Source organism: Lissotriton vulgaris, unplaced genomic scaffold, assembly GCF_964263255.1.
Source record: "Lissotriton vulgaris unplaced genomic scaffold, aLisVul1.2 SCAFFOLD_3097, whole genome shotgun sequence".
In the NCBI taxonomy this organism is placed as follows: Eukaryota; Metazoa; Chordata; class Amphibia; order Caudata; family Salamandridae; genus Lissotriton; species Lissotriton vulgaris.
In genome coordinates this window covers 123,451-138,904 of record NW_028253474.1, presented here as the reverse complement: position 1 = coordinate 138,904, position 15,454 = coordinate 123,451, and the positions used below count along the sequence as shown (strand labels likewise).

General features: G+C 41.4%; 1 protein-coding gene across 1 annotated transcript in view; it reads right to left on the bottom strand.

Annotated features, from left to right (window-relative positions):
• The window catches only part of LOC147660957 (laminin subunit alpha-5-like), a gene marked incomplete at its 3' end in the record, with an annotated part of 218,421 nt that overhangs the window by 123,861 nt on the left and 79,106 nt on the right, over window positions 1-15,454 (bottom strand). The window contains exon 6 of the mRNA XM_086951410.1: window positions 10,984-11,043. Coding sequence (XP_086807536.1) covers window positions 10,984-11,043 — 60 coding nt within the window. The remainder of the gene's footprint in view (window positions 1-10,983; window positions 11,044-15,454) is intronic.

The following is a 15,454-nucleotide window of genomic DNA, read 5'->3' as shown; positions in this document are numbered from 1 at the left end:
TCTGAAACTAAAGTCTGTCTAAATTACTCCATCCCAAAGTTCTGTTCGAGAAATGTGTAGTGGATTACTTGCTTTAGTGCACTCCGCCCCTTGAAAAGTCAATGGAATAAGTCGAGCTGGTATGTCACTGAACTAGATTAATACTTCAATTGCCGCTCGCCGAGGAGATTGTGACCCGTGTTGTTTGCTGCCTGCCTGGAGCCCCGTTGGGCATTGGAAGCTGCGTGGGGGAGTTGCTGCTGCAGGAGGACGGGACTGCGAGGCCCACCAGGCTGTGCGTGTCCCATCGAGCACACCTGCCGCCTCTTCCCGTGTCTCCGCCCCCTGCTCTGTGCTGCTGATAACTCCTCGCGGCCCCCGCTTCGCGGGAGCCGCTCGCCGAGGAGATTGTGACCCGTGTTGTTTGCTGCCTGCCTGGAGCCCCGTTGGGCATTGGAAGCTGCGTGGGGGAGTTGCTGCTGCAGGAGGACGGGACAGCGAGGCCCACCAGGCTGTGCGTGTCCCATCGAGCACACCTGCCGCCTCTTCCCGTGACTCCGCCCCCTCTTTTTACAGCCTGCATAAGACCTGGTTTAGCAACGCGTTAGCGGGACGCGGGTGCGGGACTCACCCCGGGACAAAGCCCGGACTAAGGGCGGACCCTCTGAGACCCTCCGAGAACCGAGGAGACTGGACTGGCCATAAATGTTGGCCTTTAAGGTACTATTTGTTTTGTCATCTCTCCTTATTACCTTTGACTGCCTTGGTTCCTTTACCTAGCCTTTGCTAATGGCGTCGTTAAACTGAGACCAGCCTGCACCTGACAAACTGGGAGTGTTGCTAAACGGTACCCTGGACAATTATTTCTCTAAATCATCCCCTGATATTGCAAGGGAGTCTGTCCTGTCTGAGCGGAGGGCTGACCGACGTCGCTCCGTGGAAAATATAAAAAATGGTTTAGTTCCTTTGCCCTCACTTCCAGCTAATGGTTCTAATGATACTGACATTGATCTAACAGTAAATGATTCGTCCCTTTTATTGGATAGTCAGCCCTTGGAAGCTAATGTAACTGTGCTCACACAAAGCTCCTTACCTACCCCAGATGCGAATGGGTCATCTTCACTTTTAAATAACCAAAGTACATCAAAAGGAGAAGCCTCGCCTGTTGTAAAAACATCCCGTACTAAGGTTAAAAAACTGATTCCTCCTCAAAAAATTTATGACCCACCACCGAATAAAAAACAGCGGAAAAGGGGAGATCCTCTCCAACCCAAATTAAGTTGTCGTGATTTTGGCAAGAAAATAAGTAATGTTGTTAAAGAACTTTGTACTCCACATATAGAAAATGAGGGGGGTATTGCTCCAGTAACTTCTTCTGCCTTGCCAACTACCCCGTCAGCCAATGAGGATTCTATGGACACGACTGCGGCTGTTAATGCACCTACCGTGAGCAGGGATCCTGTGTCCTTATTTGATATAGAGAGTTTGATTAAGTCTTACTCAGCAAGTATACTGGAGAGGTTGATGGAGGTGGAATGTAGGCTGTGTAACATCGAGCGTGTATTGGGTAATAAGGATGTTGTAACTAACACCGGTTTGAATAATGTGACCAAAACAACTGTAGTCAATGTCTCACAAAACATACCAGCTAAAGCCCAAGCACCTAAAGCTACCACTACTCCTATCAATATTCCTCCCCCAATTGCATCTACCTCTAAATCTACGGGGAACACGCTGATGACGACTGTACAAACTCAACCACCCCCCAATCCTCCACACCCAAAAAACCTTGTTCAAACATCATCAAATGTTACAAATAAAAACACTGGTAACACACCCAATCCATTTTTGGGGAAACCAACAAGGGAGGCGGGGGATACTAGACATGCTTGGGGGAAAGCTAGAAGGACACCTCTGCCCGAACTTCCACCAGAGGCAGTACCCTATGTGGTAGTTTTAACAGGGGTGCCTGTGCTTGGACCAAATAAGAGGGAAGGTTTTGCTCAACTAAAAAATAAGATTATGCATTGGCTCAGCTTATATAGGCCTATTGCAAATCATGTTAATGGTGAAATTGTTCATGTTCGTCGCCTTCAATGGCTGGGGGTAGACCCAAAGATATTGATGGTGACGTGGTGGTGGTGAATTTTAGGGACCCAAACGCTGTCCAGTTCATATTGAACTGGCAGGCAGGAAGTACAAATAACATAATAATCCCTAAACCATTAACCTACTTTTATCCGAGGTCAGTGGTGTTTCCATCACAGCTCCACCCGCCGCAATATCAACAACTACACCATATACCCACAACTCAACCAAACAATCATTCCATTGTACAGAATGCTGGGAGTAATTGTTATGCGTCATATCCCCCCCTCTGCAGAATGTAAACAATATGCATTACATACCATGCCCTATGATAGCACCAGACCCGATGGGATGGAATTATGTTTCGGCCAAAACACATAACACCCAGAAAGGTAGGATGGATAACCTTAAACCATTTACTCCGCTAGAAACCTCTAATAGATATGACATCTTTAGCGGTCTAGATGATTGTGATTGATGCCATGTGATGTGGGGGTGTGCGGGGTTAGACACATTGAATTGTGGTGACGTGAGTAATACCACTCAGAATGCACTGGCCAATACTGTGATTTTTGATGATGTGAATGATATATTGGTTAATACTGCGTCCTCTTGTGTGGGTAAAACTGCCTATGACAATGTTAATGTATTCCATGACGTCAAAAATCCAGAGGAGGAGGTTTTGCAGATATCTATTCCGCATAACAATTCACTCTTAGAGGTAATGCCCATGGCAACTCAATCTAGGCTTCCAAGTTCTCAGGAAGAGATGCCTAGGACTTTCCCTGAGAGACTAGTTACTCCTGAAATTCCGATTAAAATGATCTGTTGGAATATAGCTGGAGTTGATAAAAATCTAAGGGACCCGGAGTGGGCTAGCTATATAGAGTCCTTTGATCTCTGCCTCTTTCAGGAAACTTGGGCAGTGGAGATGCCTCATAGGGTGGGCTACAAGACTTATGGGATTGGTGCGATACCCTCTAGAAGTGGTAGGCCGTCAGGGGGACTTTTGATATGGGTGAAAATAAATTTAAGGGTAAACATTGAGGAGATACCCACTAACTCCGTAGACATATTAGCTCTAAAGATCACAGCTTGTAATGGGAAGAACCTATTCCTTATAAATGTCTATAACAGGCCTTTACCCTCCTCAAAAGAATCACCGACCATTGCTAATTTAGATTGTTTTCTGAGTAGATTAGATCCCAGGGAGGATTTTGTTATTTTGGCTGGTGATCTAAATTGTAATTTTGAGCCAGTCTTGGGCCTTAGCGAAATCTTTAATGATGAAGATCAAGCAAACAAAATCCCTATCCTGGAGAATGTAAAACAGGTTAAATGTTCAACATTGGGCTTACAATTGATTAATCTATGTACGGAACACTCCCTTAGGGCATGTAACGGACGGTTACCCTCCGACAGCTCAAAAAAACCAACATTCACCAGGAACAACTATAAAAGCAACTTAGATTTTGTGATTGCTTCTATTCCCCTCTGGCCTCATCTTTTAGACCTCAAAGTAATGGAACGGTTTGAAAGTGATCATTTTCCCTTAAACCTGATGCTGGATGCTTATTTGTTCAATGACATGGTCCAACAACTTACATCTGAGGAAGGCGAAGTTGTTAATTCTGAGATCCATATCAGTAATAATAGAAGATCCCTAAAATGGCCATTCATACTGGATCATAGTGACATTTTAAGTGAAATATACTCGCTTTTGGCAGGTACTTTTGGTCCTTATTTAGAAATAATAGGTGATAACGAAAGTAACATTTCATTTCTTCAAATTCACCAAAAAATTTTTGCTGACCTAAAGTTACTAGTCACTAAGATGCCAAAAAAAACCCAGCAGAAGACCCAGAATCTGTCCCATAGTAAGCCATGGTATGACAGATCCTGTAGAGAGTCAAAGAGGGAATTACTATTGGCAATAAAGACCAAATCTCCAACAGACGTAAAAAGAGCAAGGAGCGATTACAAATCTGTCCAAAGGGCCGCAAAGATAGCATGGGAGGAAGATAAATGGGCTGATTTGCTGCTAGCCGCCAAGTCACGTGACAATGTGGCCTTCTGGAGGCTGGTCGCAAATGGGAACCATGTAGGCAGGGTAACTAAAGATGTTTTTTTGGATGAGCTAACATGGGTCACACATTTCACGAATTTATACAAAAAATATGACGACCCATACATGAATACGAGTGTAGAAAATCCTGAATCCCCAGCCGAGCATCTGGTTTTTACTATAGGGGAAACAGAGCTGGCAATATCACAAATTAAATCCGGGAAAGCTCCAGGTTTGGATAAAATCCCGGGGGATCTATATAAGCATAACCTCGAAGTATGGGCACCTTATATTAATTATCTGTGCAATACATTTTCTTGCACTTTAGAATTCCCAGAAAGTTGGAAGGGAGCGGAAATTGTTTTAATTTTTAAAAAAGGAGATAGGATGGACCCATGTAACTATCGGCCAATAAGTCTAATGGACATTTTACAGAAAATCTACTCACGACACATTTTAATACGAGTGAGTAATTGGCTAGATGAAAATTCTTTTTTAACCAAATTCCAAGCCGGTTTCAGACCTAAGGTCAGCACAATAGACCAAATTTTTAGATTTTGCTGCCTCTACTGGAAGTACGTAGTGATTAAGAGGTGCCATTTATATGTTGCCTTTGTAGATTTAAGGGCTGCATTTGATTTGGTGCCTCGCAGTCTCTTATGGAAAACCTTGAGTGCAGCAGGTATGCCAAAAAATCTTGTCATTCAGATTAAAGAGTTACACAAAGGGAACTTCGCGAGAGTTAGATGGGGTCCAAATGGTGAATTAACCCAAAAAATACCCATCGAACGTGGAGTACGCCAGGGTTGTGTTCTGGCCCCGACGTTATTTTCCCTTTTTGTAAATGACATCCCCTCCTTTTTAGGGAGATGTAAAAACGATTCTCCGAAACTGAATGGCGAAAAGGTGACATCTTTGCTATTTGCTGATGATACCATTTTGATCTCCCAAACAAAAAATGGCTTACAGACATTATTAAATACCTTTAATGAATATTGTAGCCAAAAGGGGTTGGAGATCAATGGTAAGAAGACCAAATGTATGGCCCTAAACCCTGTTAAACCAGACAAGGGCTGTTTAACATTAAAAGGAGTTACGCTTGAATCAGTGCCACATTTTTCTTATTTAGGGGTGACTTTGGATTCAAACTTTACTTGGAAAGCCCAAATCGATAAAAGCAAATTAACCTTTGTACAAAATGTTAAACCAATACTCAGGGAGCAAAGTATGAGCACTAGTAAAGCGATATCCCCAGTAATGGAATTATTCAAATTTAAGGTCCAAGCATCTGTTCTTTATGGTGCTGAAATATGGGGTCCTGGGTCCAGGGAGTCTTTTAGTGTTTTAGACAATAATTTTGTGCGTAGCTTGGTAAGGGTCCCTAGAGGCACCCCATTAGTTCCCCTGGAGCTTGACTTAAACTTCAAAAGGACAGATCACCAAGTTTTGATTCGACCACTAATGCTGTGGGTGAGACTATGGCAAGTGCCCGAACTTCAAGACTACCGAGACGGGCTAAAGGAAATTATGATCCTTGACAGCCAGAGTACCACTCCATGGCTAAGGCACATTAAGACATGGTTGAATAATATAGGATTGAAGCACTTTTGGGAGAATCCCGAGCAATTACCTGCTAACCCCAAACTAATCCTAAAAAGAGCCTTTTGGAGTTTTATGTTAAGTAGGACTGTAAATATTACAACCAGTGGTACCTTAGTTGCAAAGTTCCTAAACTTTAAGGATGAACCGCTCTATGAGATGTTTATGGACGAGATAGAGCCGCCACTTGCCAAAACTTTATTCCTAAAATTTCGGTATGGAAATCTATTGATTAAAACTACTTTGGCACGGTGGGCTAGAAACCGCGACCCAGCATCCCTAGTAATGGATGAAATTTGCCCCATGTGTGACCAAAACCAGACCGAAAATGAACAGCATATTCTTTTTTTCTGTCCCTTCTATCTACAGGCTAGAAAGAAGTGGATTAAACCAATATGCTTACTTTTAGGCTTGAGGTCATGCTCTCAGGCTCTGAGAATCCTAACAACAAACACATCTCAACAAATAATATTTAGTGTCAGTAGATTTTTACTCTCTATCTTTTATCAAAGGAAAAAAATAGGGCATCAATTGTAACCGAACCGATGCTTGGGATTGACATGATGGTCCATTGTATCTTTTACGAATGTATGTTCCTGCTCAAATTATTATCCAACTTGTATTGTATTTTATACCTTGTGTTTTATGTATTTAAGTGATAACATGTTTTTAATCACTAATGAAATGCAATGTAATGTATGCACTGTCTTTTATGGCATATTAGCCGAAATAAAGAATCTAATGAATGAATACTTCAATTCGGATGACTTCATAAAACTTGCCAAATGGACACAGGTACGCTGGGACGGGTAGAGCCAGTAGTGTGGATGCTGATGGACTACCTGCCCTACAGTCGACTGCCCAGCTGAATGAAAATCAGCCAATGTATGATAGCCGGTGGGCGATACACTGCCCCCACCCTTCCCAACCCCTCCCTCCTCTTCGGCTGCCAGCAGACTGCAGTTGCGAGGTGCAGTCTAATCTCGGGTGTCACACTGTAAATTAAATAGATTTAATTTCCCCTAAAACATGGAAGGGGGTAGACCCAGTGTCTCACACACCAACAGCATGACCAACTGGGCAGGTCTGATTGGATCCTGCACTTTCATTCACAGATGGCCACAGGGAATCGAAAACCCCAAACAGCCCTTAAGTGATGCAAAGGAGCAGCTGCAGGATTGGTCAGCAGCGGCTCCATTCAGAGGTGTACACTGGCCCCTTCCTCCATTCTGCCTTCTCTTTTTTGGCAGCATTTGAGCAGAGCACTTTCTGTGCAGCTGCACAGTCTCCCGTGCCTTCAAGCCTGCCCTGCCTGACTGCCTGTCTTTCCCCTAAGAGTACCGGTACTCTCCTTGGCAAAGGAAAAGTTCCGGTACTCAAAGGGAGAAAATTAAAAGGTGCCAGTACTCAGTACCGGCCCATTTAAAGCACTGTAATATAAGTATAACATATTTTTACTGGTTTTCAACCATCTTTTGAACCCACTGGACGTTTTTTGTGTCATTTTCATTTGTCTTCCACTCACATAGCTCACGACCTGAGGCAAATGCCAGCACTCTTGAGCCACTGACTACCTTTACTGTGAGGGGCTTGCACATTTTGCACCTTCATAGAAAAGTAGTCCCTTTTAGTGCCAGGATCTATTGGCCCAATGTGCTCTTTGAGGAAACTCAAATATTTTGTGTAATAAAGTTTTACGAAAACCATTACAAAATGAAAAACCATGGGCAAAACTAAAAGGTTGGCATTTAACACCAGACCTATTGGCTTTACCAATGCAATTACATAAATAGAAAGGATGTGTCAGGACCTTCCCTAAAGTAAGGGCTGCCCTATGAAAATACTTAATATTTTTTCCCTTTCCTTTCCTTCATGAAATCTCTTCCTTCTGAAACAGTGGGGCACAAAGGAGGGCCCTGTTGGCACCTTCATTCCGAAAGGGCATTTATTCAGCCAAAGATCTATGAATATCTTTGATGTCCTTCAAGATAGACCTACTCAAAGGCAGAATCACCTGCCCAAAATGCAAAACAAAGTGAGAAAGGAGATTGGATGTTGCCACAGAATAAAAAGTAGCATGCGCATGACTGTAGGAAATTGGGTTACAGGTTGAGGAGAGTAAAACCCCACTCAAGCAGCAACCATAACTTCTATTAGGGTGAAATCACAAGCGAACACCAAATTAACCTATGCTTAACCCTCTGGTAGCTTGGCACAAGCAGGCAGGCTTTTCTCACAGGCAATATGTAAAATATGCAACAAGTCAAACAGTAATAAAGTGAAAATACAACACAAGAAAAATCCCACACTAAATTAGAAGAATAGAGTAAATTTAATAAATTATCTAAGACCAAAATGACAAAAATCTAATCAGTAGAACAGAAGATATGCAATGTTAAAAATGTAAGCAAAAATAAGGCCTAGAAGCACAAGGAGGCAACTGAGGTTATTTGGTCAACCTGGACTAGGACAAGGTCACAAGGTCATGAAACTTCGATGAAGCGCAGGCCAGATTCATGAACCAAGTTAGGCCAGTTTAACAAAGTACCTTAAATCGCTTTTGTGTAGCATTGCAAGATCCCACGTCGAGAATGCTTTGTGCAGTGGTGGTTCTGAGGAGCTACGAGTCTATGATGCGAGTTCCTGCGTTAGGGATGCACCGCAGTGCGGCAATTCTAAAGTGGAGATGTATCGGACTGAATAAGTTCTGTTAAGGGGCCACAGCTGGGTTGCCAGAGCCCATTTAGGCCTGCTTCCAAGGGTCCAGGACTGGGGTGGCACCACATGGGGGTAGGACTCACAGCAGACAAAGTCAAAGTGCTGGGTTCAAGGTGGTTGGAGCCTTTTCTGTCCCTGAGATTCTGATCAGCAAGCCAGTCAACTAGCCCTTGGAGTCACTCTGGTGGTCTTTCATTCAAGATGTAGCTCCAGTCCTTTTCACTAAGTCAATAGTGGAGCAGAGTAGCAGCCCTTCTTGCACAGCAGCAAATAAATGCTTCTGAGCCTTCAAAAGGTCCAGAGGTGTACTGAAGAGTTGAGTCTGACTATTCAGTATTTATACCTGGTGCCCACTTTGAAGTAGAAGGTTCTGAAGGTTTCCGACCCCAGAAGTGCTTGGAATTTCCTACCTCCATGCCCTGGCCCCAACTTGTCTGGGGTCACAAAAGAATAGAGACAAACCCTTTGTGAGTGTGCTTGGCGGAGCCTTTGTGATATTTAGTGGGTAGGTAACATCTCCCCTTCATCAAGGCAAAGATGGCCCATCTGGGCACAATTCATGAAGCCCAACTGCCAGATACACCTAGTCATGTGGCCCAGAATATAGGCTGCAGGCACAAATTGCTGTGACAAGAATATGAAACTTTCTAAAAGATGCATTTTTGTGAATTATGACTTAAAATCCAACCCAATCATTAAAGAGAGGTTTACATTGCAATTCTTTATACACCAAATTTGACATTCGTATCTCCTCCCAATTGAGAGTTATCACTTTATAAATGTAATAAGGTAACCCTATGTTATTATATGGGAGAGGTAGGCCTTGCAGCAGTGAAAAACAAATGAGTTTTTCAGTACCAAGACAGGTAAAACTTAAAAGTGCATGTCCAACATTTGAAATTCAGTGCACCCTTCACTATGGGATATATAGGCCGACCCTATGGGTGACTCATATGTATTAAAAAGGAAGGATTATTTTGTCATTATGAAAAGGCAGTTTAAACTTCACACACAGGCTGCAATGGCAGGCCTGAGACATGTTTAAAAGTCTACTTAAGTGGGTGGCACAATCAGTGCTGGAGGTACAGCAGTAGCATTTAATTTACACTAACTGCGTACATGTAGTACCTCTTTATTAGGGGCTTACAAGTAAATTAAATGGGCCTAATGGGTATAAGCCAATGTGACTATATTTAAAGGACAGAGCACAAACCCTTTAGCACTGGTTAGCAGTGGTAAAGTGGGCAGAGTCCTACAGCCAGTAAAAACGAAGTCACCAATAACAGTAGGATGGAAGTCAAAAAGTTAGGGGGAAATCATGACACGGATGGCAGGTCCAGCGATAACCTATGCATAGCAATGGCCTATGTTTTTGTTGAATGTTGGTTTTACACACCCATGCACAACTGAGTGTTTTGAGGTATATCCATTGTGTTGAATATATGCTCAAAGATTAATAATGATAAAGGTCAATAATGTTATTAGCACATGAGCCAGTCTTGTTGCACATCCTTTCTCTGTCCCACTAAAAAGTCAGCTAAAAAAGCTTGAATTCTTTGACTTCTATATTTTCCTAATAAAATAAAAGATGCAGCCAGTCGAAGCACTAGTGTCTTAAGACTTGCATTTTGAAGAGAGTCGTAGGGGTCTATTAGGATGTCGGGCGGATTGCCACCGCCTGCACAGCAGTGGAGATCTGCCCGACATTTCCCTCTGCCTGCATCCCATTTCCACCCCCATATTACAATGGCTGGAGGGGGCCTGCCGCTTTTCCACCGGTCGCCTCGTCGACCGGGTGAAAAACATCTCCAATATGGTGGCGGTGTCTGCAAGACACTACCATCCATATTAGGATGCAGGCGGAGATCAGCCTTTCCATGGCTGCCATTCATATTAGGATGCAGGCGGAGATCAGCCTTTCCATGGCGGCAATGCCGCCATGGAAAGGCATGAGGCATTTGGCATTGGGGGCCTGTTGCGGGCCCCCAGGGTGTTGGGGTGGAGGTTGCACATGGGGTTAACTATGGTACCCCCCTGCATTTGCATGCACAACGTGGCAGGCACCGCATGGTGCCTGCCATTGTGTGTATGCAAATGCACAAGGTGCATCCACAGCATTGTGGCGGGCGGTGCTGTGAACACCGCCCGCCACAATGCTGGGAATAGGGGATGCCACTGCCACCGTGACGATGGCATCCTAATTGCCGATGTGGGACCGCCGCACCACTGGCGGCGGGTCCCAGGTCCGCTAGGGTGGCGGACAGAAATAAGTCTGCCCGCCATCCTAATAGGCCTGTAGTATTGCCTCAAAAGGATAAAAAAATTGTAACTACAAAAATAAAACATACTCTGATTACTGACAGGGCCACGCTACACACTTGTTGCCTTTCAACAATTTCTAGTGTCTGGGGGTCATCTGGTTTTGAATCTAATGTACCATCAATCTGAGACAACATTTTAGTACTTATTTAAAGTCTACATGTTTTACCTAATAATGAAATAAAGAGATAGGAAGGAACAAATAATTAACTTACTTATAATATGCCCAGCGGAAGGATCATCAGGCGTTGGGGTTACTGGATAGAAAGGGATACCTGTGAAAAAAAGTGTACTCCATTACATGAACAAAGTCAGTTTTGCCTATCAAATGTCTTTAAAGATCAACCAGGTAAGAGTTTCAAAACATTATCACTGAAACATAGCGGCCTTTTCTCAAACGTCGAAGAATAGTCGTACACTTACATTCCTACGTACAAGTGTAAATGTACGACTTTTAGGAATTCACCTTTGTTCCTAGTAAAAGGCCTTGAAAGCTACACCATCTCATATTTCCAGGTGTACTTCAGGGAATGCCATAGGACTTTGCTTTTTCTCTAATGAGGAAGTATATAGGGTACTGCTCCACATTCAGTAAGGCTGCCTGATGTGCAAATGCACATTGTTTCATATTATTTTGTTCAATAAGGAAACATTTCCATGTTGAAGAATCACTTCCCCTATATCCCCATAATGTTTGGAGATGTTTCCTTACCCTTCCCACCAAGCAAAATGATTTACTCCAGCCCTTTGCTGGAGGAAATATTTGACATGGTGGGGTAGTGCAGGAAAGAAGTTTGAGAACACCAGCAAATCATATCCAAGTAACTAATTATTCTACCACATTGATCTACAGCACAGGACCAAGCATATGAGTATTTTACTCTTAGTAGGGACATGTCCTTTAATAGTAGGATAAGCAAACAATGTAATTCAAATCATTTTTGTGATTATAATTATAATAAATATTATTTTATATATAATTATAAATGAAACAATTTGTCTTCCAATTATAATAAATATTATTTTATTATAATATTATAAATTAAACAATTTATCTCCTAACACACCTGTACCATAGAAGTGTTTGGATATGAATTGTTGGATTAATTTGTCATCTTGTACACATTGAAAAGACCCAATAAAACTTGTTAAATTACACCCAAGTGTCAAAAAGATTCTAAACAAACTATATACATAGAGCTGAAATGTGTTGTCAACCAATTAAGATGTATCTATTACATCCTGACCCAGGCTCCACTAGCCAACATATTTTTCATGCGTTACGAGTGTGTCTTGCCTCGCCCTCAAAATAATAATACCACTCTCACATGATGGCCTAAACACGACGAAGCAGGAGACATAAAACACAACAACTCCTAGAAAGGGGTTTCACTTTACAAAATGCAAAGACTCTCTTTTTAGAATAAGGCTTGGGGGTTTATTTATGCACTGCTCTCTAACAAAAAGGTTTACCCAGATATCGAATGAGTAACATTCAAATGTATATAGAGATATATTTTTATATACAAGCAATGATAACACACTTGGCAAATGTAACTGTTAAATGCATGAATAGAAATACTGAATAAACAGGCAGCAAATATTACTGGAAGTCCTGCAAGAAATCAGAAAGATATAAATACACTAAATACATCAAATGATCACTTTGGATGTGTACTTGGACTCACTGACACATCACAAAAAAAACACCTCAAATGACTATGTACAAAGGCACCACGCATCACAATGGCACTAGTCAGAATCAAATCACCTCACCCAATCATTCACTCGACATCCTTGCCAACTCAAGCAAGAGGAGCCCGTTAAAAGCCAAGCAATGCACTCTTAGCCGGGACTCAGGTTCTGTTTGTCTTGTGACAGTACGTCTACTCCAGAAGTGAGCTCCTAAGCTGGCTGCCAAGATTCTACAGCTTTATAGTCTCAAAACACACAAGAAGGTTCGAGAGTCTTTCCCTTGCACCAAGGAAACATGCTGGAATTGGCCACCTTCCATGCAAGCATTCCAGGACAAAAGGAGTTCCCACGTTCCCTCACTTTTGTAAAGAACGGGGCCCCTGAATACTGGATAAATTGCCACGACAGGGAAATATAACTCTTAGATAAGATCACTGTGGCAAGGTGGGTCAAACCAATTCACAAGCACATATATGAGAAATATTTACTTATAATGACCACATATATATCTCAAACACATAACAACCTAATATCTGATACATTTGTTTTAATATTCTTTTTTGTGATTTTTTAAAAATTATTATGTTTGATAACTTTAATCACTTGTTTTAAAAAACATATCCTATATACAGATATCTTGTTCAATACATTTTTTATATATAAAACGGGTTGTTTTAGTGCACACACATAATGATATTAATAATTCCTCTCATCTTTCACAATAATCTTATCGCTATCAATAGTTTAGTTATTAACAAAGGAACATTTTTTTTTTGGCATATTCTTTTCATTTCATCCTATAACAACACCCTTACTTTCAATATATATTCAACTTTTTCTTGATAAGAGGAGACTGGCAGTCTGTGTTCTAGCTACAGGCCTTTCGGCTTGCGCCTTCGTCAGGACTCCTAGTTGCGACTAGGAAACATAAGAAAAAAATGTGTGGACGATAGAAATAAGTCTATAATTTAGAATTTTGGCCTGCATTGAATTTACCAGTTTTCAAAAAATTCAATACCTTTTCATTTTTCTATTGTCCTTCTCCAATTGAGTATTTTAGGGCCAATTCTATTCACTTGTGCCAGCTTGTTAGTTATTTCTACATTATTTTCCTGTCCTCTGATTAAAAAAATATAAAGCCTCTGGGTTAGATAGACTGATATCACCCAGCAATATTTAGAGCCAATATGTTTAAGATTTTACTGTTCACCAAGGAGTGTCAAAGTCTTTTCGTGAATATATTGTCCCTCTTTAATTGAATAAATTAACAAATGTTCTGTTCACTTTCAGCAACTGATTCATTGTTGCTTCATTATTTTTTATTTTTTATTTTTTAACCTCTAGCTAAAATTATAAAAATGTATAGTTTAGATAGAGTATTGCCCCCGACATTATCAACATAATTTGCAATTTCAGTTATATTACCTGTTATTCCCCAAGTCGGTGGCAAATATTAGCCTACCAAGTTCTAAACAGTTTATTTATATGGTATTTTAAATCATTTATTGTCACCCCGTATTAGGATATCCGACAACTACTAAGTTAAACGCTCAGATTATAATCACATATCGTATATGTAAATAACAACTGTGTAGGAAAAGAAATAAGGTTAGAATTTGGGAGGGGATTATTTGCCACCAACTTGGGGAATAACAGTGGAGGAGCGGTATTAACTTACCTTTTCACCCCATGAGTAAAATACATCACGTTTTGAGAAAATAATCACTTATCATCAGGTTAGAACCCATAAAAGTCAAACGTGGTCATACACAATTAACATCTATGTGGAGTGAGCTTCAGGATAGTCGTAACTAAGCAGAATAACAATCCCCCAATTAAAATGGAATCTTAGAGCCCATAAAAGTCAAACGCGGTTACACACAACTAACGTCTATGTGGAGTCTGTTTTGGGACAATAGTAACCAAGCAGGATAACAATCCTCCAATTACAATGGAATCTACACTAGGCCATAAACTTGGCAAATATGTTACCGTACCTTGAACACTTCTTATCAGAGAACGTGTCAAACCCCGGAAGTAATTGCTCCTGCTGACGTAAAGGGTCGCTCGTAGCATTTAAAAGGCCATAGTGTAACCACATGGCTACAGGCGTGGTCTACCTAAGGTCATCGAGAGAGTAATCTATGGCAGGTAAGAGATGCATGCAGAACAATATTTTGCCATCAGGGTATAGTAGTATCTAGCTTTGCACAATGCTCGGATTGTATATAGTTAAGCAAGCAGTTATTCTCCTAAAGTAATCAACAGATATAAAGAGAAAACTGCCGTAATTGATACAAATTTGCAAATGCTACGTAAGGAAGTTTATAATGTAAATAGGAACATATTGATGTCCCAGAAACTTCCCGTTAATTTTTCCTAACTAGAATGCAACCTATATGCTTTAACTGACTAGACAAAGATAGCTCCCCCTTTTTTTGATTAATCGCTCTAAGGGAACGAGTTAAACTTCGCAAGTAATTGCGCCCGTTAACGTAAGGGAGCCAGTAAGCATGCAACACTTGCTGTGAGGGTATCATGATGAGGTGGTAAAGAATATTAGCGGGCCCATGTACATTAAGAGAGTATACTTTAAAATATTGCACAAACTAGTTATAATCGGAGAGGTATATACCTCCCAGGTTCACTATTGGGCACAAAGTGGAGACCGGTATAATTAAAAGCAAATACGCATAAGCGAGGAAATGGCAAAGAGTTGACAACAACGTAGAGTGTGATATTTAAGGTACTAGAGTACACTGTCTACGGTTTCACTATCGGGTACAAAGGGGATACCAGTATAATTAAAAGCAAATACGCATAAGCGAGGACATGGAGAAGAGTTGACAAAACGTAGAGTGTGCTATTTAAGGTAGAAGACTACACTGCCTTCATACAAAAGTGGCGTGTTAGAGCAATGTGCAATAAGGGGAGATCTAAAGCCCTAGACGCCTTAGTTTGTAGATAACAGGGGCGCTATAGTATACAAAT